The sequence below is a fragment of the Podarcis bocagei genome (assembly GCF_964188305.1).
Source record: "Podarcis bocagei genome assembly, chromosome: 1".
In the NCBI taxonomy this organism is placed as follows: Eukaryota; Metazoa; Chordata; class Lepidosauria; order Squamata; family Lacertidae; genus Podarcis; species Podarcis bocagei.
In genome coordinates, this window is record NC_138125.1 from 16,307,264 (window position 1) to 16,329,643 (window position 22,380).

The 22,380-nt window shown below is 44.1% G+C and overlaps 1 protein-coding gene across 2 annotated transcripts in view; it reads right to left on the reverse strand.

Moving 5' to 3' along the window:
* Window positions 1-22,380, reverse strand: part of RCOR1 (REST corepressor 1) — a 140,216-nt gene that overhangs the window by 38,947 nt on the left and 78,889 nt on the right. For both annotated transcript variants that reach the window (XM_081193266.1, XM_081193265.1), the window contains exons 4-6: window positions 19,800-19,852; window positions 13,942-14,103; window positions 6,704-6,822 (exon numbers count right to left, since the gene is read on the reverse strand). In XM_081193266.1, coding sequence (XP_081049392.1) covers window positions 6,704-6,822; window positions 13,942-14,103; window positions 19,800-19,852 — 334 coding nt within the window. The remainder of the gene's footprint in view (window positions 1-6,703; window positions 6,823-13,941; window positions 14,104-19,799; window positions 19,853-22,380) is intronic.

The following is a 22,380-nucleotide window of genomic DNA, read 5'->3' on the forward strand; positions in this document are numbered from 1 at the left end:
GAGGCAATGGCAGGGACTAGCAGAATGCCACCAGGTGTGTCCCAGGAGAAGGTGAGCTGGAGTCGGAGGCCAGCGATTTGTGGGGAACTGCACCGGCCAGGAGGCAAGAGTCGGAGGCTGAGGAAGCTTCCGAGCTGGAGGGTGGAGCTCAGGATGGGTTGGAAGAAGCGGAGGAAGAGGCAGGTCAAGCAACTGAAGGGCCAAGTGTTTCCCCACCCTCTCCTGCACCACTGTCTCCCAGAACCAGGAGCGGAGTGAAAAGGGAGGAGCAGAGGCGGCTTCCACGCAGGCTCAGTCTCCGGCTGCATGCGTGCAGCCCGCCGAGGGGAATGGTCCCCTGCTGCTGCAACTGCTTCATAAGAGTGAGACCTGGGAATAGCTGCCTAGATTGGTTTGTGTAGGTACCCAGAGCTGTAGAAGCATCTATAAGTGTTATCTTTGAGAACAAGGAGAAAGGCACCGCAACTCAGAGGCAGAGTTCATGCTTTGCATGCAGGATGGACCTGGCGTCCATCCCTGGCATCCACAGTTAAAAAGACCAGGAAGCACGCGATGGGAAAGATCCTGTTTGAAACCCTTGAGTCAGGCTAGACCAGGCTTCCTCAACCTCGGCCCTCCAGATGTTTTTGGCCTACAACTCCCATGATCCCTAGCTAGCAGGACCAGTGGTCAGGGATGATGGGAAATGTAGTCTCAAAACATCTGGAGGGCCAAGGTTGAGGAAGCCTGGGCTAGACAATACTGGGTTAGATCAGGCAAAGGGAATCTGTAGTCCTCTATGTGTTGTTGGACTGCAATTCCAATCACCTCCGACCCCTGACTATGTTGGAAGCTGGAGTCTGAGAACATCTGGAGGGACATCTCTCTGGCTTCTTGGACGAATAGCCCCAACCTGGCACAGAGCAGCTTCCCATGGGTCTAACTGCTGCTTTAATATGCAAGCTATATCATAGCAATTACTTTGAAAGAGAGAGATTAATATGCACTGTTTATAAAGTGCCTCAACTGCTAGGCACTGCACAGTTAATTATTTTGAAATAAACAAACCCAGCCTGCAGGCTTGCTATCTTAAAAAAAGAAAAGAAAAAAAAGACAACACCATGTGGAAAAGGGACACAAGCAAGGGAACATAAAAGGAAAGGAGGACATGTCTAGCAACAAGCTGTTAACCAGAACTGCAGTTTTTGTCTCCAGAATATGCCTCCCTCTTGATTTCCAGGTTGAACTGGAAGGGTTGGCTACACTTGTGAACCGCCCAGGGGTGAGCCAGAGGGCAGGGGTTTCTCAAAAATGTGGCCTATGGACCACCAGTGAGTCTGCAAATTTTGCTCAGGTTGTCCACAGTGCGCCTGTGGATTTGTGGCTGACTACAGGAGACGGCACTTCCATTGCATTAAAACAGTGATATTGATTTTTAATTTGTGTCTGCATTACTTCTTTTATTGTTATTTTATTGTGTTACAATCTGCACTCTACGTAATACGGTAAAATATAAACGGTAAAAGCAGCAATGAAATTACAATTAAAACCAGACAGCACCTTGTAGAGCACATTACAATTGCTACAATGGGCATGAAAAGCCATTCAGAGGTCTGCCAAGACCCTCGACAATTTTCAAGTGGTCCGCGGGGGCAACAATTATGGGAACCACTGACGAAGGGCAACATCAATCCTGAGCACGATGGATCACTGATCTAACCTATCAGGTTTTGATCCTTCAATAATTCCAATCAGACGCTGGACCACCGTTCACAGTGATGCTCACCTGTGACTTAGCATTGCTGTACAGGATGCTACTGAAGAGGCTTGTGCCGTGTAGGAAGGACAGACAACAGCGAGGAACTTACTGGCTCCACTTTTAATATATGCATAGGCTTCAGATCCAATGAAACTGGCACACCTTTCCAACAACCCATGAAATTAAAAAAAGCTATTGCAGAAGCCCATATGACATACATTGCTGTTTTCTTTCCCAAACCCTTTTAGAATTCCTTCCACGGAGCCTGGACTTTGCACCTGTTTACTGCGGAACACTTCTGTTATTATTTTCTGACTCCGTGGTTTTCACAAATCGAGGCAAAAATAATTTTAATAACCCAACGCAGGAATCGTTGAGGGGGCACCGATTCAGGCAACCTTAACTTAATGTGCTATCTTGCAAATACACCATCACTTGTACAAGCTTTCTAATATGTTGTATACAATTAAATGAAGAGAACGACACACACACACACCTCCTCCCCTGTTTCTCTCTCGCGCTTTATGAATCTGTTGCTACCGTTTGGCTAGGCAAACTTAACTTCAAATCTGTGCAGACAGCAACTGTGCAGGGTTTCAGACAGGGGTTTCTGCAAGTCAGGGATTATTGAACTTGGAACCTTTGGCATGCAATGTAGATGCTTGACCACACAGCTACAGCCCCTTCCCCAAATGGGAAGGGGAAGCTGCTTTTTCAGAGTCACACGACTGAGTCCGTCTAGATCAGCACCATCTAAGTCAGTGGTTGACAGGAGCAGTAAATCACACTAAGCAAGCTGGAGTTAACTCTTCATTAGCAAAACAGGATCTGCGCAGGGGTGTCAGGCCTAATGAGCACAACTACTCATCTCCAAAAGGTCTTGCCCTGTGAAGCAGTTGCCGAGACTGAAAGTCCCCACCTCTCCACAGCTGCTCAAATCCCCTCCTCTCCAGGGCTTTTTCCAAGCAATCAGAGACTGCACCTCCATGAAGTCAACCTCTCCTCTACCCCTTTTCATGCCTCCTCTGGTTCTGGGAGACCAGTGGGGAGCTTGTTGCAGCAGGAGAGGGAGACACCCCTTCCTCTTCACCAGTCAGACTCATCCCTGCCTCTTATCCTTCCTCCTCCCCTGCTTCAGCTTCTGCCTCTGATGCTAGACTTCTCTCTACCATGGACTTTCCCAACTTGCTAAGCCCTGTTACTTCTTCAGCTTTGGACACCGCCTCTTCCCAGCCTTCTCCCTCTGACCACTCATTGTTATCCCACCACCAACCCCTGGGCTCTGAGCCTTCTTCCCTTGAGAGCTCCACAGCTGGCTCCTCCCACCATTCCTCTGCGCCCAACCAGCCCATGACATCAGTAGACAACATGGTGCCTTTCTGATGCTGCTGGACTACAGCTCCCATCACCCCTTGCAGCTAGCCATGAGGGATGATGGGATTTGGGAGTCAGTCCAACTATCTCTGGGTGGCACCACATTGCTTGCCTCTGTTCTACAATGATAGACAGCATCTCCCCAAGGTTTCAGTCATGGGTCTCTTCCAGTCCTACATGGGAGATGCCAGGGATTGAACTTGAGACCTACAAAACAGATGCTGGACCACTGAGATCTCTCTCCTTCCTTTTTATTCTCTCTTAACTGTGGAAAGATCGTCGCTGACGATAATAAACTGAAGTGGTGGATAAAATTACGTTCGCTGCATGTGTTTTTATTGTTCTGCTTTATTGAACGCAGCGGCCCTGGGAATATTTATACAAAAGGGCAACGTACAAACTAACAAACGAAATAAAACGTAATGTGTGAAGGGGGCTACCTGGGTGGCCTTTTATTTCCCAGTGCACCTGCTGAAGGTGGAGGAAGAATGCATGTATTTGCTTCTGCATCCACCATTGCGTCTTGCATTTGTTGGTTGGATAAAACAATACCTTTGACTCTCAAGAATTCCCAGGCCAGCAAGCAATAGAAGCACAGTAACAAAAATATGAAGTATGCAGTGCAAGAAAGACAAACTCTCTCTCTCTCTCTCTCTCTCTCTCTCTCACACACACACACACACACACACTAAACAGCGTACACATGCACACACCCAAACAATTGAGAACAATAACCGCAGCCCTACTCAACCATTTAAAAAGATGAAATTCAGGAAGTTCACTTAAAAGCCTGGAAAAAGAAAAGAAAACCTTCGTCTTGCGCCTAAGTGACATGGGTGTAGACACCAGGTGAGTGAAGTCTTTACGCTAAAGACCTAGATGTACTAACGGTGTGACTCAAAATAAGCCAGCTTCTTAAGTTCCTAGCAATTTTCCGATTACTATTTTGCTTGCTCTGGTTCCAGTGTTAAGAGTAAGGCATGTTGGAAAATCATGCGAAGCGAGTCTACTACGCATGCCTGCTCCCTTCAGTTTAGTTGCAATAGTTGTAAGTCATTGGTGTTGATGAAAGCAAGCACCAACCCAGGGCTCAGGAACATTTCTATTCTGCATTCACTCATGTTGTGCAAATGTTCCCTTCAGTGTTTGCAACCAGGCACCCGCAGGCTGCAATATTTTTTTTGGTCACATACATTCAGATACTGGCTTGTTTACTGAAATTGGATTGGTACTTTTCTTTAAAAAGGGGGGGAGGGAGGCACCAGTTGCAGTGCTGCTTGCTGTCTAGAGATCAAGCCAAAAACACTTTTTGCTCACAAGCTTATCTCAGTGATGAAATTAATACAGTTGCACCCAGCTTTCCCAAGTTTAGCTCAAGGTGGATCACAATTAAGAAACCAAGCACAATTTAAACCTGCAGTTTATCTATTCCTGGTTTTTTAAATATATATATATATATACACACACACACACACACAAAATATACATATGCTAGCTTGGTCCCTTTCCTAAATTGTAAGAGCGGAATCACCATCTCCATAGCAACAGGCTCTCATGACTATTTTGAATCAATATTCCTGCACTGCAAGAGCACTGAATTAATGCAAAATCTAGGCTCAGGCACATCTTTGTGGAGTTTTCCCAGGGTCCAAAGGTATGGGGGAAAATACCTTGTAAATCAGATTAAGAACATGTGCGGGTCTCAAGGAAAAGGAAGGATGGAGAGAAAGCAAAACCCAACAGGGGCAGGATGGAACTATTAAGCTATTTCCCCCTTTGGGACTATTTCCATTGCAAATTTTCTGCTTGCATGTCCTCAGAATAAGCCAAGTGGATGATTGCCATTAAAGACACAAACCTAATAATAATAATAATAATAATAATAATAATAATAATAATAACAACAACAATGCTGTTGAATGCAAGCCTTTTAGATGCAAAAGGAAACAAAGGGGGGAAATTAACAACGGCAATATTAATGCGATGTTTCCTTGCAAACATAGAAGGTGTGAAAGGAACAATCTGTGTCTGACCGGTCATCTCTCAACATACTTGCTGCGAAGCTGGTAGCCAGCTTGCTGGTTGCGAGAACACAGGAAACGATGGCTAGTTACACATCTCATTGAGACAGACGGAGACAGAAAGGTGCTGCATGAATGGGCAAAAGGTTCATTCATATGTTGGCTTATTAAGAACTGATTGGCTGTGTTTGAATGGCCCTGAGTTGTTGTTTTTAATGGCCTTAAGCTTTATAAACAGAGACACACAAATGACTTTTCCCCTTAATGCAAACCAACCCTGCCCCCGGGAACAGAATGCATGACTGGCTGACAGGGGGAGGAGAGGTGGGAATAAAAGCCCACAGCAAGGATCCCATTTACCAGAAAATCCAATTTCACAACAAGGAATTAACAGGGAAGCTGCATGTTCCTATAAGCAGGCTGGGCAGAGACCCTGGCAGGGACTGTCTATGTCATCACTCCATAAGACATGTCCAGTGTCCACTGGGCTCGTGAATCCTGGGGTAGTTATAAAGAAAGGTTCCTTGGGTAATTTAGGACTTTCCAGGAATGGTCTGCATTTGATCTCATGTAGCAGCAACTGATTAATAATTCTTGCAACTTGGTCAGATAGGCGCTATCTAAACAGCCAGTCCTAAAATGCCAGGCTCCACCCCTTTCACTATGTCAATTTTAGTTTTATATATACGGCCAGATACAAATGGAAAAGCACAGAGATGGACAACACTTTCAATAGACTGCAAAATCCTGCTCTTTTCAGGGGGGAAACAAGAGCCTTGTTTGTGTGATAACTTCCAAAGGAAGCATTGCAGATCTGCAGCTGCAGAAACAGCAGAGAGCATCTTGGCACCTGACAGGCAAACAGGTTTATAATGACACGAGCTTTTAGGGACAGAGGCTACAGTGTCAGGTGCAGCCACAAAACTTAGGCCACAATAATTTTTTCATTCTTTAAGGAGAAATGGTGCTTTCTATGCAATGTCATAATCCTGCTCCAACAGATCCAGCATGGACAGTGAACGGGGATGATGGAAGTTGCAGCTGCCATTTTGGTCACCTCTGCTATAATAATAATAATAATAATAATAATAATAATAATAATAATAATAATAAAAATACACTGCCCATCTGGCTGGGTTTCCCATGCCACTCTGGATGGCTTACAACATATCTAAAAACAGAATAAAAACATCAGTCCTTAAATACTTCCCTAAACAGGGCTGCCTGTTTGTTACATTTGTGTGAGATGCTCACACAGCATCAACACTGAATATTCCCACCATACAGCCCTGTTTAGGGAAGTTTTTAATGTTTGATGCATTACTGTATTTTACTATTTTGTTGGAAGCCGCCGGGAGTGGCTGGGGAAGCCCAGCCAGATGGGCGGGGTATAAATAATAAATTATTATTATTACCTTTGACTCCCAAATTGTGTGTGTTAAAAGGTATTTCTGTTCAAAGAACTCCAAACTGCCTGCATAATTCTGCACAAAACAAAACTGCGAAATATGCACCTCGAAGGGCCCTTGTTTCTAGATCCTATGTCTTCAAATCCTATCGGCAAGCTTACCTTTCTTCCCTCTCCCTTTTCTGCTTCCGAGCATGACGATCCATGACGCTCGTTTTGGTTCTCGTCTTTTTCCAGGAGTAGTAGAACTTCACCAGGCTTGCTATCGATTTGTCAGGAAGCTGCGGAAGACAGAATATTGGGAGCATTGAGACACCCTGCGTTACTCACGCGCCAGCTTCCAATCAGATAGCAAAGTTTGCCAAGGAAAACAGCCATGACCGAGGAAAACAGAAGTTGGTAATTGTTGTGTTGGACAGGGCAAAATCTGGTTCTGGGATTGCTTGGGGATGAGCTAGCACTTGCCTGAACCGGCAGCAGCGCACAAAAGGCTGGTGCATGGGTTTTCTGGGAAATCCAAATGCGGGTGCCATTCCAGAAACCGAACACAACACAAGGGGCAAAGTGGGTGCATTATCACAGCCGATGACTTACGGTACATTTTGCTGGTCTTTGACCCATGGTTGGGTTGCACAGCGACCTAAAACGGGTCAAAATAGCAGAACTGCTACCACTCAAACAAGTGTCAAAAATTAAGAAGCGGGTCCCCAAATGCATTTTGAGGACTACTAATTTAAAATCACAAAATAAAGAGGTACACATGGGTTTCGTTTGCGCATAACACCAAGCCACCATGGATTAGCATTATATGTGAACACAGCCACTAAAAGGCAACAACTTGACAGTGTTTCAGTTGGTTGCTTCTTAATGATTCCTTTTATTTGGCCTTCAGTGGAGAGGCTGGTCTTATAACTTGCCTCACGTTCCATAACACAACACCTTCCTTTTCAAGTTTGCATGTTTTTCCCCCTCCCACCAACTTCTACCTGAGTTAGCCTTGCTTTATTTTCACTTAAACACTAATTACATTATCAGTTGTTCTGCTTTTACCGCTAGACAAGCCCAGCTTTAGAAAAAGCAATTTGCAATTAAAGAGCTGTCTCTCAATTGCATTTTTTCTTTTTCTTCCTTTTTAAAAAAGAATGTGCTTACAACCTGAAAGGGGGGCAATTTTGCATGTCATTTCCTCCTCTCATAGAACCTTATGTCCTCTGAAAACCTGTTGATAATGGCTGAGTTTCATCCACTGGTTCTCATATTGTATGGAAGTGGTCTTGCTTTGGGGGGACCAAAGTTCCTCAGATCCTGAGGCAAGGCAAGTAATATTCTCTTCACCAGCCAAAATTAAATTATTATTATTATTAATACCCCACCCATCTGGCTAGGTTTCCCCACCCACTCTGGGCGGCTCCCAAAAGAATATTAATAATAATATTAATAATAAAAAAGCTATAGATGAGCTAAAGAGTATCCTTACTGACTTACAGTGGTACCTTGAGTTAAGAACTTAATGTGTTCTGGAGCTCCGTTCTTAACCTGAAACTGTTCTTAACCTGAAGCAGCACTTTAGCTAATGGGGCCTCTCACTGCCGCTGCGCCGCCACTGCACGATTTCTGTTCTCATCCTGAAGCAAAGTTCTTAACCTGAAGTACTATTTCTGGGTTAGCAGAGTCTGTAACCTGAAGCGTCTGTAACCTGAAGCGTCTGTAACCCGAGGTACCACTGTACTTTGGATTTCTTGGTGTAATTTCTACCCTAGTTGCCTCCTTCATCCCAGCTGCTGACCTGATGACTGCTTTTATAGTTTATTGCTTGGCTTTTAGAGTGAGGTGTTAAAAGGGATGAGAAAAGCCTGGTTGCAGGTTTGTGGATAGGGAACCTCAGGCCTGGAGACATACTAGGACCCACGTACCTATAGGACCGCCTCTCCTGGTATGCCCCGCGGAGGACCTTAAGGTCCACAAATGACAACACTTTGGAGGTCCCAAGTCGCAAGGTGGTTAGATTGGTCACAACTAGGGCCAGGGCCTTTTCAGTACTGGCCCCGACTTGGTGGAATGCTCTGTCACAAGAGACTAGGGCTCTGCGGGACTTGACATCTTTCTTCAGGGCCTGCAAAACAGAGCTGTCCCGCCTGGCCTTTGGTTTGGACTCAGTCTGACCCTTATGTTTCCCTCCCCTTACGGTTTTGATCTATGGGCTACTTTTAAAGTGAGGATGCATTTTAAATTGGGTTTTTTTCTATTATGTTTTTATTGTAATTTTACTGGTGTTAGCCGCCCTGAGCCCGGCTCTGGCCGGGGATGGTGGGGTATAAATAATTTTTATTTATTTATTTATTTATTAAATGATATTTATTGAGACAGAAGAATTTTTTTAAAAAAAAATACACACAAAAACCAACATTACAAAAAAGAAAAAAAAACCATAAGGAAAAAACAAAACAAAAATAAAACCATCCTTTTCAAATTCTCCAATTTCCATTACCTTCTCTCCACGACCTCCTCCTCCTCCCATCTCTTGTATCTTGATTAATAATTGTCACAGCAAATCCTTTTCAAAGTTCATAATATTCTGTCATTACTTTACCTTACTCTATTATCATCCTATCTTATAAAAATCCTTAATGCTTAAAACTTAAATCCATGGTTCATAAATGTGGCCCTCCATACTTTTCCATCTGGCTCTCGTGACCCTCCCCAGGCCACACATGACCTCACCAGTTTTTCTTTGCACCTTCCCTGAGTACTTCTGCCTGGCTGAGGTGTGTTCCTCAAAGACTAGTTGTGGTTTTTTTCTTTTGTCCCCCCCCCCCGCTTGTCTCAGATGGAGGACAGAAAGTGTGGCATGCAAGGGCGTGAAAAATAGCCCACTATGAAAAGATAAAACTCACATTTGTTGCTGTGCCTACTCTTGCTCCTGGACCCACCACCCCTGGTACATGGCCTATGAAAGGATGTCCAGAACGGAACTGCCCTTCTCCTAGTCTTTTTGAAGTCTCTGCTAGGTCACTGTTAACACCAAGCTGCACTGCAAAGGCCTCTGAATGATCCACTGTGGGAGAAAAGGCTGGCACTGGGTGCAGTGTATGGGTACAAAAGAGGGTGCAAGTATAAAAGACAGAAAGGCCAAGCTTTGGGCTTATGCCAAAGTCAGCGAGTCAGTCTCACAGCGCTTTAAAAAAGGGCCCTGACTGACTCCAGCTACAAAAGCTGAGGCCGCTAAACATACTCTTGGGTTGCAGTATTGTTTAGGACATCGTTTCCCAAACTTGGGTCTCCAGCTGTTTTGGGACTACAACACCCATCATCCCTAGCTACCATGACCAGTGGACAGGGATGATGGGAACAGCTAGAGACCCAGGTTTGGGAAACACTGGTTTAGGGGTTTTTGTTAGGGGATCTTGTTGCTGTAATTGGTATTAATTGTTTTTTGCATCTTTGTATTAAGGTAAAGGGACCCCTGACCATTAGGTCCAGCCATGGCCAACTCTGGGGTTGCAGCGGTAATCTCGCTTTATTGGCCGAGTCATGTGGCCAGCATGACTAAGCCGCTTCTGGCGAACCAGAGCAGTGCACGGAAACGCCGTTTACCTTCCTGCCAGAGCAGTACCTATTTATCTACTTGCACTTTGAGGTGCTTTCGAACTGCTAGGTTGGCAGGAGCAGGGACCGAGCAATGGGGGCTCACCCCATTGCAGGATTCGAACCGCCGACCTTCTGATTGGCAAGTCCTAAGCTCTGTGGTTTAACCCACAGCACCACCCGTGTCCCTTTATTATTTTATTTATTATATTATATTTATTTATTATTATTATTAGATATTATAATAATAATAATAATAATAATAATAATAATAATAATAATAATAATAAAAATATTTATACCTCGCCCTCCCCAGCCAAGGCTGGGCTCAGGGCGGCTAACAACCAATAATAAAAAACAAGTTGAATGAATACAACTTAAAATGATCTTATGATGATCTTTGTGGAAACTGTCCCATTTGGCTGCATACTTTTCGATGTGCTTTATTTACTGTTTACAACTACTTTTGTTACGTTTGCAATTGTGTGAAACTTTTCATGTTGTAAGCCGCCATGAGCGTGGTCTTAACTATGGAAAGGTGGCCGACAAATAAAATGAGGGTGATCATTTCCATCATTATGTTCTGATTTCCCAGTGCCGTTGCACCTCCAAAGGAATCAACCTAAAATTCCCTGATCTCAAGGCATTCTGCCCATACTCTCTACTGGCTCCCTTCTGCCTGGAACTACCTTATAGCAAAGTGATACTAGGTCTCTCTTCCTTCTAAGTATGTCACAAAACCCATTATACATCCTTGAAGCCGTGGGTATAACGACTTTGCACTCATCTCCCGTTGAAAGGAAGCACTGAGACTGCACTCACTTTGCCATCTATCTGTCCACCCTTGGCATGTCTCTCCCACGGCTGAAATTTAGAGTGCAAGCTCCTCCTAAGTCACTTTTTGGCTCATGTTCCTGTGTAAAGTACCATACATACATGGCTGGTGCTATCTTGGTGACCTGAAGTGACTAATTCTGCCATCGTCCTCATAACAGTACTGAATGCCACAAGAATGCACTTTTAAGCAGGCCCTGGAAAAGTCATTTCTTCCCAAGAACCTTTCAAGCACAGCAGCCATATTTATGCCTTTGGAGTGGCTTGTTCATTTTTTGCTAGTTGCTGAAAATCAATAAGACTTCACATGGAGAAGAAAGCCCTGCATCTTGCTCACTGAAAGGTTGCCTTTGTTGGTTGAAATATGTAAAACTTGGTAGTCAAAGACCCTCAACTGTGAAACAATCAAAGGCGCAATTAATTACAGGCATCATTACATATTGACTCAGTTCAGACAAACCTCCAAATCATCATTCGAAGGATTCCTCCACTCATCTTACATACCTTTCTCCCACAGTATAAATCCTAACCATCGTTTTCCATCAGTCAATAATGGTGAACGCTTCCTCTCTCTGAAGTGCTGCAGTTTAGTGCTAACCATAGTTTGTCATAATGTTCCAAATCAAGAAACCGTGGCTTGAAGTCTGAAATGAGTTTGAAGAGCAAGAGCTATCCAGTTTGCAGATTTCGACATCATGGCAAACTATGGTTAAATGGGAAAGACAAAGCCACATAGGCAAAAGGATCGTGTGAGCTTGGGGCTCATTTCCAATGCTCCAAATCATGAAGCAGAGCCAGGGAACATGTGGCTGGGGCTAATGTGAGTTGCAAATCCGACAACAGGCCAGAGGTATCCGTACCACGAAGTCATTGTCCCCCCCCACCCTACTCTACATCACTGGCTAAACGTCCACCTGTACGTTACCAGTAGGAGGTGGGAGAACTCAGTATGGGATTGCCATTCTGAGTAACAGCCCCACATCTAGCTCTGCCCCTTAGACAACAAAACATAATTACAGTGGTACCTCGGGTTAAGAACTTAATTCGTTCTGGAGGTCTGTTCTTTTTTTTAAAAAAAAATATTTTTATTAACAATTTCAACATATCAAAATATCAAAACATATCATATTCATTATTCCCCCCTTTTTTCCACCTCCCCATCAAACCCTCCCCCCCCCGAGACTTCCCTCAGCTCCTCTCTCTGATTTCTCCACACATATTATTCTCTGCATCTTATAAAATTGTATAAATCCTTGTATTATCTGTCTGCTATGTTAACAGTCAATAAATTTGTGTATGTTTATTCAAAACCTGCCAAGGAGTCCAATTCATTTTGTTGTCTTTTTAAGTAATTTGTAAAAAGTTCCCATTCTTCTTTGAATGGGAGGTCCGTTCTTAAGCTGAAACTGTTCTTAACCTGAGGTACCACTTTAGCTGATGGGACCTCCCGCTGCCGCACGATTTCTGTTCTCATCTTGAAGTAAAGTTTTTAACCTGAGGTACTATTTCTGGGTTAGCGGAGTCTGTAACCTGAAGCGTCTGTAACCCAAGATACCACTGTATTATTTTTAAGAACTGGTGGTAAAATAGTTAAAGAACAGGGATTAAGCTGGAAGACTTGGTGGGGCGGGGGAGGTACAGCTGTTACTTCTGCTAATTAACAGCACACAGCTTTTAGTGTGACCCGTAATCTCCAGTGAATATAAATATAAAACACTTCTGTTCTTTCTTTTTTTAAAAAAAAACCCTCAAGGAAAAGCAAGAATGCAGAGATTTGAGAGAGAGGGAGTCACTTTTCTGCACGTTCTTTCTCCTAGTTGATAAAGCAAATTTATGCAAGAGCTGAGTTAAAATTAAAAACAGATACAATTAAAACAGATACAAAACACTCCTGAGCTTCTGTCATCTTAATTTGGTTCCACCCACAACTCCTATATAAACAGATCTAGCCTTAGAAACCTTGCTGTGATCTTTTTGTACGTGAATATTTTGATGGATGTGTTTTGGCAATCTGAAATCTCTTTCCAGGCCAAGAAAGGTGGATATGGGATGCCATATCACAATGTTGTCATCGCCGGTGTTTCACGGCAGTGGAATAATAAAATCCCCTCGGCTCCATACACCAGTATAAGGAGGGCCTGATCTCGCTCTCAGTCTATGAATTTGCTGCATATTACACGCAACAATAATAACCTGACCATTTAGACTGCCAGACCCTCCCATCTTTATGAGATTAGTGACTTACCAGTTGTAGGTAAATCTTCGTTTCGTGTGTGTGTGTGTGTGTGTGTGTGTGTACACAGCACTTTTCTTTTCTTGAAAAACTTACTCATGAATGTTAAAACCATCAAGGGCAAAGCAACAACAGAGGAATGGGGTGCACTTGAGTAGCCCTTTATGATATACGCAAATATTTATCTGACAAGTTCCCTGTCGGATCTGATTCTATTAGGATGAAACACTAGTCTCCATTTTAGAAGTATATCCCGGAGTGTTCATCTTATGTCCTTTAATTTGCATTCTCCACTGTGCTGCTTTAATGCAGCTGAGTAGAATCTCTCTTCCTCAGTAGTTGCTTTCAGCATTTTGAAGGGTAGCTTTCATTCTTATCTCTGCATTTTTGCAACCTGTTTTTTGTTTGATTGTTTTTCTTACAGTATAAATGTAAAAAGGGGGAGTTCCCAACACATCATCTTTTCCCCTGTTATAATCTCGTGCTCCAAGTCTCCAGCCCTCCTCCCTATCAGTGCTTCACACTTATCAATTGTGTAGTTCATGAACAAAGTGGGGGGAAATAAACAGGAAGTCCAAAAACTCAAGCTCTTGCAACTCAGCCCTCCCGTCTCCCTCTAAAGATCCCTGCACCTTCGTAGATGGTCAAAGCATCTCAGCTGGAAAATCTACTTGAGTTCATCCAAACCCAACATGGATCGCAGCACCCGCACTCACACCTTTGCACTCAGGCCTCAGTGAAGTCTCACCATTTGCTGAATCCGGTGAAATGTTTTTCCGTGGAAACTGAAAGCCTGCTCAAACAAGACTTTGTCTTCAACCGTCCATTCGTCTGGGAAGGGGGTGAAGTTGGGCAGGTCAGCCAGAGACTTCTCAATGTTGTGCTTGTGCCAAAATAGCATCCCCAGGGCCTGGAGGAAGGAAGAGAGAGGTAACATGGATAAATGCAACAAAATGTGGACCCACAACCAAAGGGAAACAACCGTCACCCAGGCAATTTTCATGTAAAGACCAACACTTCCACCCTTGGTTTAAAAGACCAACACTTCTACCCTTGGTTTAGTTCCTAGGTTTTAGGGCTTGGGCTGTGTTCAGATCCTTTCTGATAACCTTCTGGCAGGCTCACTGCTTTCTTACCATAAGGAGAACACAGATGTTCTGGAAGTGAAAAGCTGGCCTTGCATCCATTCCTTCCCAGTTGACTAAAGAGGCACACAGTCTCTGTTTCTGTCTGCCTCTCTCATACACACACACACACACACACAGAGAGAGAGAGAGAGAGAGAGAGAGAGAGAGAGAGAGAGAGAGAGAGAGACCACAACACATGCTAATCTTGAAACGATCCATTCAAAGCACAGTAAAGTCCCTGAGCAGTTTCCACAAGAATTCTAAAAGCTTTACACCACTTAGTATCTTTCTCAGAACTGAACTGATTTTGTTTACGTGCCGTTCTTTTAAGCTGTTTTCATATTTCTGTTTTTTATATATCCAATCATAGATTGTTGTTGCTGTTTAGTCGTTTAGTCATGTCCAACTCTTCGTGACCCCATGGACCAGAGCACGCCAGGCACTCCTATCTTCCACTGCCTCCCGCAGTTTGGTCAAACTCATGCTGGTAGCTTCAAGAACACCATCCAACCATCTCATCCTCCGTCGTCCCCTTCCCCTTGTGCCCTCCATATTTCCCAACATCAGGGTCTTTTCCAGGGAGTCTTCTCTTCTCATGAGGTGGCCAAAGTATTGGAGCCTCAGCTTCACGATCTGTCCTTCCAGTGAGCAATTGTAGATTAACTATTCCTATATAATTTAAGATGTATTATATCATAAATTGCTTCGGGGGTGCCTTGTGGGAAGAAAGGAGGGGGCGGCTATTGGATTGTTTTTATTTTTATTATGTATTTTGTGGTTTTATATCTTGATTTTATTCTGTGAACTGCTCTGAGACCTGCGGGTATAGGGCAGTATAATAATAATAATAATAATAATAATAATAATAATAATAATAATAATAATAATAATAATAGAAATAGCAGACCACACATATGGACTACTGAACATGCAGATGGAGTACAATGTACAAACCACACCTTTAATTTTGTTTTGAACATCTTTGGGCATTCCCTAGACCAGGCTTCCTCAACCTTGGCCCTCCAGATTTTTTTTGGCCTACAACTCCCATGATCCCTAGCTAGCAGGACCAGTAGTCAGGGATGATGGGAATTATAGTCTCAAAACATCTGAAGGGCTGAGATTGAGGAAGCCTGCCCTAGACCATGAGGAGCAGCGCTCCTGAAGAGCAAATGAACTTCAGATGAAGTCCTCAGATCTGGTGGTCATGGCTGTACTGTCACAGAATGAGCCGGAGATTCTGCTTCTCTCATTCATTCCTTCCTTCATTACTTGCCTTTTGCCACCAGGGTGGGTTACAACAATTTCAAAAGGCAATTTAAAACAAATTGCTGTCAAGAGAATAGGATGGGTGGCGGCTTCAGATAGAAGTTAAGACTTTGCAGTTCTCCCATCCCACCCCTCTCTCGCTGGCCCCTGCAGCCCACCCTGCCACTCTTACAGGAAACCCAGCCAGATGGGCAGGGTATGTATGTATGTATGTATATGATGATGATGATGATGATGGCCGCTATGGCCTCTGCCACCCGCTTTCTTGTTCGCTGGTCTTCACTGCCTGGCTGGCCACTTGCTAAGTTTGCCTTCGCATTGTAGTTAGCAGTGCCACCTATCAGGGACCATGTGAACTACAGTGTGATGACATCTCTACACACACACACACACACACACACACACACACACACACACACACATATATATATATATATATATATATATATATATATATATATATTTGCTTTCGTAGATTTTCACGGGTACAGGAATGCAGGTTTTGGTGTCTTCGGGTGTCTTCCCGTGTAAGAGTTGGGGTGTCTAGGCGACGTTTCGACGAGGTCTCACTCGTCATCTTCACCTCTGTTCCAGTAACAAGAAGCCGAAAGCACCAGCCTGAAGATGACGAGTGAGACCTCGTCGAAACGTCGCCTAGACACCCCAACTCTTACACGGGAAGACACCCGAAGACACCAAAACCTGCATATATATATATATATATATATATATATATATATATATATATATATATATATATATATATATATAATATCCATGTGTTATATATGTATATTGCTCAAATGCAGAGTAAAAAATTGTGCCTTCATCATAAAACAAAAGCCACACAACTTAGGGGCAGCTAACAAAGAATGTCCTCTCCTGGGCCACCTCCCGCTTCCAAACTTCTGAGGGTAGATGAACTATCAAGAGGGCCCCTGCTGCTGGCTTTAATGCCCGAGACAGTATGTAGGTATATGCTCAGGTGTTTGTTTCTTAGCTAAGACAAAAGCCATTCAAGATCACCATGATACATTTGGGAAGGGTGGCACAAAGAATGTCGGGAAAGCCCATCTTACTAAATCCTCTTGTACAGAAGAGCGCCAAAGTTGAAGGCACGGCGTCACCTCTGAACCCCAACAAGTTGCATCTACGATCCCGTCTTTCCTCCTTATTTCCTCCACACAGCAAACATTTCAGAAAGGACCAACTATCTCACGGTCATAGTTTTAAAAAAAGGTTAATTTGGCAGCACTGTCTCCTCACGTAAAATTATTATTCCCTCCATCTGTTGGTTAAAATGCCCTGGAACAAACCTCTTAATTCTCTGCAAGTTATATATAGATCACATACCTCTTGGCCAACACATTTTGACTCAGGTTATTCAAAGTGAAAGCGCTAACTTTGATACTGGGATTTCCCTTTCCCCAAGCCCATTTTGCAATGCAAATTGCTATTATTATTTTTTTTTAAATGTTTTTCTTCATTGGTAGAAAAGTCATCACTTTGTGATTTCCTGAAGCTCCACATTGGTCAGCACACACAAGACCCTGCTGCTCAGTTCTGTGTCATCACGCACTCATTGCTCAATATCTAGGGAGTTTTCCTTCTTGGAATTCCCTTCAACATGACTCACTGTGAAAATAACCTTTTTTAAATGAAATAGTTTCTTCCTTTCCACCCCTTTCTAACCTCTCAGTAGGGACAGTGCCTCGTCAAATAATGGAATAACCAAAGCTTAAAGTTATGCATTTCTCTACATGTATCATTCAAGAATTAAGTGGATCCTATTCACCGCCTTCTCCAAATCTACCTTAGTTCCATGAGTAAGAATGCTCCAGTAGTTTCCAATTTAGGCTGTGTACACGCGGATGGCGCTGTGGGTTAAACCACAGAGCCTAGAGCTCGCTGATCAGAAGGTTGACGGTTCGAATCCCCGCGATGGGGTGAGCTACCATTGCTCGGTCCCTGCTCCTGCCAACCTAGCAGTTTGAAAGCACGTCAAAGTGCAAGTAGATAAATAGGTACCACTCCAGCGGGAAGGTAAACAGCGTTTCTGTGCGCTGCTCTGGTTCACCATGACAGCCATGTGAACTGGAAGCTGTACGCCGGCTCCCTCGGCCAGTAAAGCGAGATGAACGCCGCAACCCCAGAGTCGGTCACGACTGGACCTAATGGTCAGGGGTCCCTTTACCCTTTACCACGCCATACATTTAAAGAACATGGCTTTCTCCCAAAAGAATCCTGGGAATTGTAGCTTGTTTGGAGAGCTGGAGCTTGTAACGTCTGTGAGGGGTAAACTATAATTCCCGGGATTGTTTTGGGAAGGTCATAGAATCCTAGAACTATAGAGCTGGAACCCCGAGAGTCATCTAGTCCATCCCCCCTGCAATGCAGCCATCCTTGGGTGAGCTCAAACCAACAACCTTCTGGTTAATAGCCAGATGCACTGACCCACCGCACCACAGCCATGGGGTGGTGTTCTTTAAAGGCTCCATCCATACACGCCATACATTTAGATAGATCTAGGAAATGGGTACATAGGGAAGAAGAGAGGCACCCATATACATACTATGATATTTTCAACTGGCCAGAAGAGATACAGAAAAGCATGAATCAATTTTCTCTCTCATCTGCTACCCCTTAGGTTCAAAACTAAACAGAAACATGTGTAATTAAAACAATCACATATCCACATCCACTTCTATTCTCTCCTTCTTTTGTCATTTTCTGGTGTCACTTTTTAGACTGGGCAGGAGCCAGCTTTACGATTTCTCACGTTTATATCCCAGAGCATATATCCTACACATGTTATCAAAACAACAACTGTGGGAGGTACATGAAGCTGAGAGTAAGCGATTGGCCGAAGGTCACCCGGTGAGTTTCATGGCTCAGTGGGGATTAGAACCCTGAACTCTTGGGTCCTAGTCCAATACTCTAACCACGACACCACACTGGCTTCCTAGAGTACTTCTGCTGTGGGACAGCTATATAAATTAGATAGGTAAATAAATTTGGAGAAAGCAAAATGCATTTTCCTTGAAGCTTGCATTCGTTTCATTGTGAATTGTTTTTATTTGGGGTTTTAATCTGTTGTAGACTGCATTGATATTTTTTCTTTAAAACATAAAGTGATATAGAATTTATTATTATTATTATTATTATTATTATTATTATTATTATTATTAGGCAAAAAAACCCTAGACATTTTGTTGTGGCAACCGTAACCTAGATTTAAGGCGCCATTGGGCTTATACATCTATGTTTCTAACGCTCCTTCACAATTTATGGCCACACACATTCTTCTGAACACCTGAAGAGATCTTCTGCTTAGCTCCTATCTGTGCATTTTCCTGCTTCTGAACCATCTTAAGGAGTTTGTAGAGAAGCTGTGCCAGTGAATGTTCTTCTTGGCAATTTAGAAACAAAGGCAAAGCTCACCTGTCTAGGCAGGCATCTAGCGGGTTTATGTCTCATGACGTCACTTACTGGTGTGTGTCCTTTTGTATTGTGGATTTTTTTTTAAAGGTATTAGCCTTTGTTGTTTGTTTGGTATATACGTTTTGAGCAAGACTTTAATGTTTCCAGCCAGCCTGACCTTTTACGGAGAGGCAAGATATTAAATGTGCTTGTTTATACATAAATACACCCAAGAATGGCAGATAAGGATCATGTCAAATGCATCTACATGGGTATGGTTTTCTCCTTGCCTGCCCACCCCCACCCCCACCTTATTTTGGTTAGAAACAGGAGTAAAACATCCCCACAGTGGTTTTAAAAAATTAAGATGTGTAGGCTAAGAAATGGAAACGATAACAAAATCCAACGTACTGGGAACGATTAGTAAAATATATGCTTATTCCAGACATCAAAAAATTAACTGCATTGGTCCAAAGGGGAGAAGGAAGACTGCAGTACAACATTCTGGTTTACAGGTGAATTTGTTTCATTAACAACTGGAATGCAAGTGATGGGCATGCAGAGTGTTGGGCTAGGATCTGGGACACCAAATTTCACTTACCTCACAGGGTTGTTGTGAGGATTAAATGAAGAGACTTATGTAAACCACCATGGAGGAAAGGTGGGGTATAAATGCAATCAATCAATCAATCAATCAATCAATCAATAACACTGGAAATGAATCTTCCCTTTAGAAAAAGTCATCATTTGGTTAATAGGACACTATAATTTTTTGAATTGTTTTCAGTACCTGCTCCATGTTGTAGCCGTGCTTTTCTTTTGCAATAGCGATGTATTCATCCACTGGGGAGAATTGGGGAGAGAGAGGGAGGGAGGAAGAAAGAGAATTAGATATTGAGCAACAAAAGCTTCGGAAAAGCACAATATTCCCCTCCGTGAAGAAAAGACGATGCATACTTCTGATCCTCTGAACGCAAGCCAGAAAATAAGTTATCAAAACTGCCTATCTATTATTATGACTTATCACTTATAAAGCACCTACAATTTGCTGAGCACCACACAGGGATTAAAAACAACAAGAGAGTGCCTGCCCACAGGTTTACAATTGGAAAGGCTCAGAAAAACAACAACAACAAAACGGGCTGGGGAGGGAAAACTGGATGGGAAGATAAATTATTGAAGTTGCTTAAGCCCCATTTACAGGCTACTTTTTGCATGCAGGGCACTCGCCCTTCTATGCTGCAGCGGGGCCACGCTCCTTGCCCCAATGCCACTGTCAGGAGTTCAGCGTATACTCAAGTAGGACCCTGGCAGAGACACATGCCCGACTGGCATGTTCCCTCCCTCCTGGTCGATCGTTCAGGAGCTTCACAAGCTTTCTTCAGCCCAAACATCTCAGCGACCGATGCCAACCAACACCGGCACAGTTAGGGATCCGAAGAGTCTTCGCAGCATACATGTGACAGACCTTAGCAACTCAGCATTTTGGCTAATCTACTTTATTTACATATAAACACACACGGAGCACTGCAACATGGCTCCCTCTCTCTCCAGCATCAGACAGCAAAGATAAAAAGAACAAAGGACAATAGTCCCACTTCACGGAACACAGTAACACAAACATCCTGTCTCCGTCACTTCCCACTGTGGAGTCAAAACATATACCTTCATGTGATAGACAACAATCCCATGACTGCAATCATGGAGCAGGAATTCTAACAGCAACATCAGTGCTAGACCCACCAGCTGAGCACGGCCCTCAGCAATGCATTTCCCCATTCTGGCTTGAAACCATGGGTGCCCTCTGCCAGTGGCAGAGTGTATGTCCGCGCTGCCTGGGGCAAGCAAGGGGGGTGTGCCAGCATGGGGGCGGGGTGCAGAGGGCGCCCTCCGTGTGCCACAGTTCAGGGTTAGGAGAGGGGCAGGGAAGCTGCTCTCCACTCTCCACCTGACCCTGTGGTGGAGGCAGAGCTTTTGTGGCCGGGGGCATCTCACCATGGTCAAGGTGCAATGCTCTCTGCTGCCGAGTCAGAAGTGACATGGTGGGAGAGCTGCTGCCACCTGGCGTGAGGTGTACTACGGCTGAGGAGGGTGGGCAGCAGCGCTGCCACCCACTCACCTGCTCTCTCTCTCTCCCCCCCCCCATTAAACCTGCCCTGGGGGGCGGAGCTATACCAGGCACAAGCACCACAGTCAGGGCTCTGGCACGGAGCCAGGCTCCGAAGGAGGAGCCTGCTGTGTGCTCCCCCTCTCAAGACTGCGCCCGGAGCCACAGCGCCCCCCCATGCTACACCTCTGCCCTCGGCACAAATGAATCTCGGCTGAACCCAGCAGGGACAAAGCTCTCTTCTCTTCCATTTCTTCAATCCCAAGGTGACCAGCAGTGTTCTCTGTCTGATGGGGAATTAGCAGGTAATCTCCCTGTTGCTGGACAGCCAAGGTTTTCCCCATGAAATTACTTTCTTTCCTGGGAGCCAAACCTCCCTGGGCCTTGGGATATTGTACCCTGAACGCACTGCACGCCACAGCCCACGTGGCAAGCTCTGCGGAAACATGAATGTGCATAGGAAATGTCAAGTATTTCACCTTCAGGAACATAGCATGGGTGACCAGTCTCGTTTTCTTCTTATCAGTGGGCGTCTCTCTGCACACAGACCTGCAGAAGCTGCCTTTCCTATGCTAAATCGACATTGTGGAGCGCTGCCTTTTTATGACTTGGTTCCTGAAGCAGCTAGAAAACCCTCTGATGTCTTGGGGAGAGGGTCACTGGATGGGGAGGGCTAATGAGGTCACGAGATGCAAGGCCAGTTTGCTATGGCTTCCTCCCTGATCCACTCCCTTCCAAAGATAACCGTGTACAGCTCAGCAGAAACTCTCAAAGGGACAACACGACGTAGGTGGTGCCAATTATGCATTACAGCAGCAATGTGGGAATGAAGCCGTTCCCATGCGGCTGCTTTAATTTACAACCACAGAAGCAAACGGTGCTTGCATTTTCTTGCACCATTTTTTACCATCTTCTGCCCACCTACTCTCCACGGGGAACAATCCCAACGGCATTTTGCATGTTGGTGTTGTTTACTATGCTTTTTTAAAAAACAACAACGTGGTTTAATGTTGGCTGTGAAGCCTGTGTATTCTGAAAGGTGGGTTATATGTAATTGTAAGGTTAAGTATAATAAGATGTCGAAAAGCACTTCACAATAAAAATAAAACTGACCGTTGCAAAAAGCAACAAAGAGCAACAGATAAAATAAAGAAGCTAGTAGCGTTTATACATACATACACATTTTTAAATGTGTCAACTCTCTGGGCTTATTAGGGCAACCAAGGAATTTTATCTGGAGGGTCAAACAAAAAACAGAATTTTT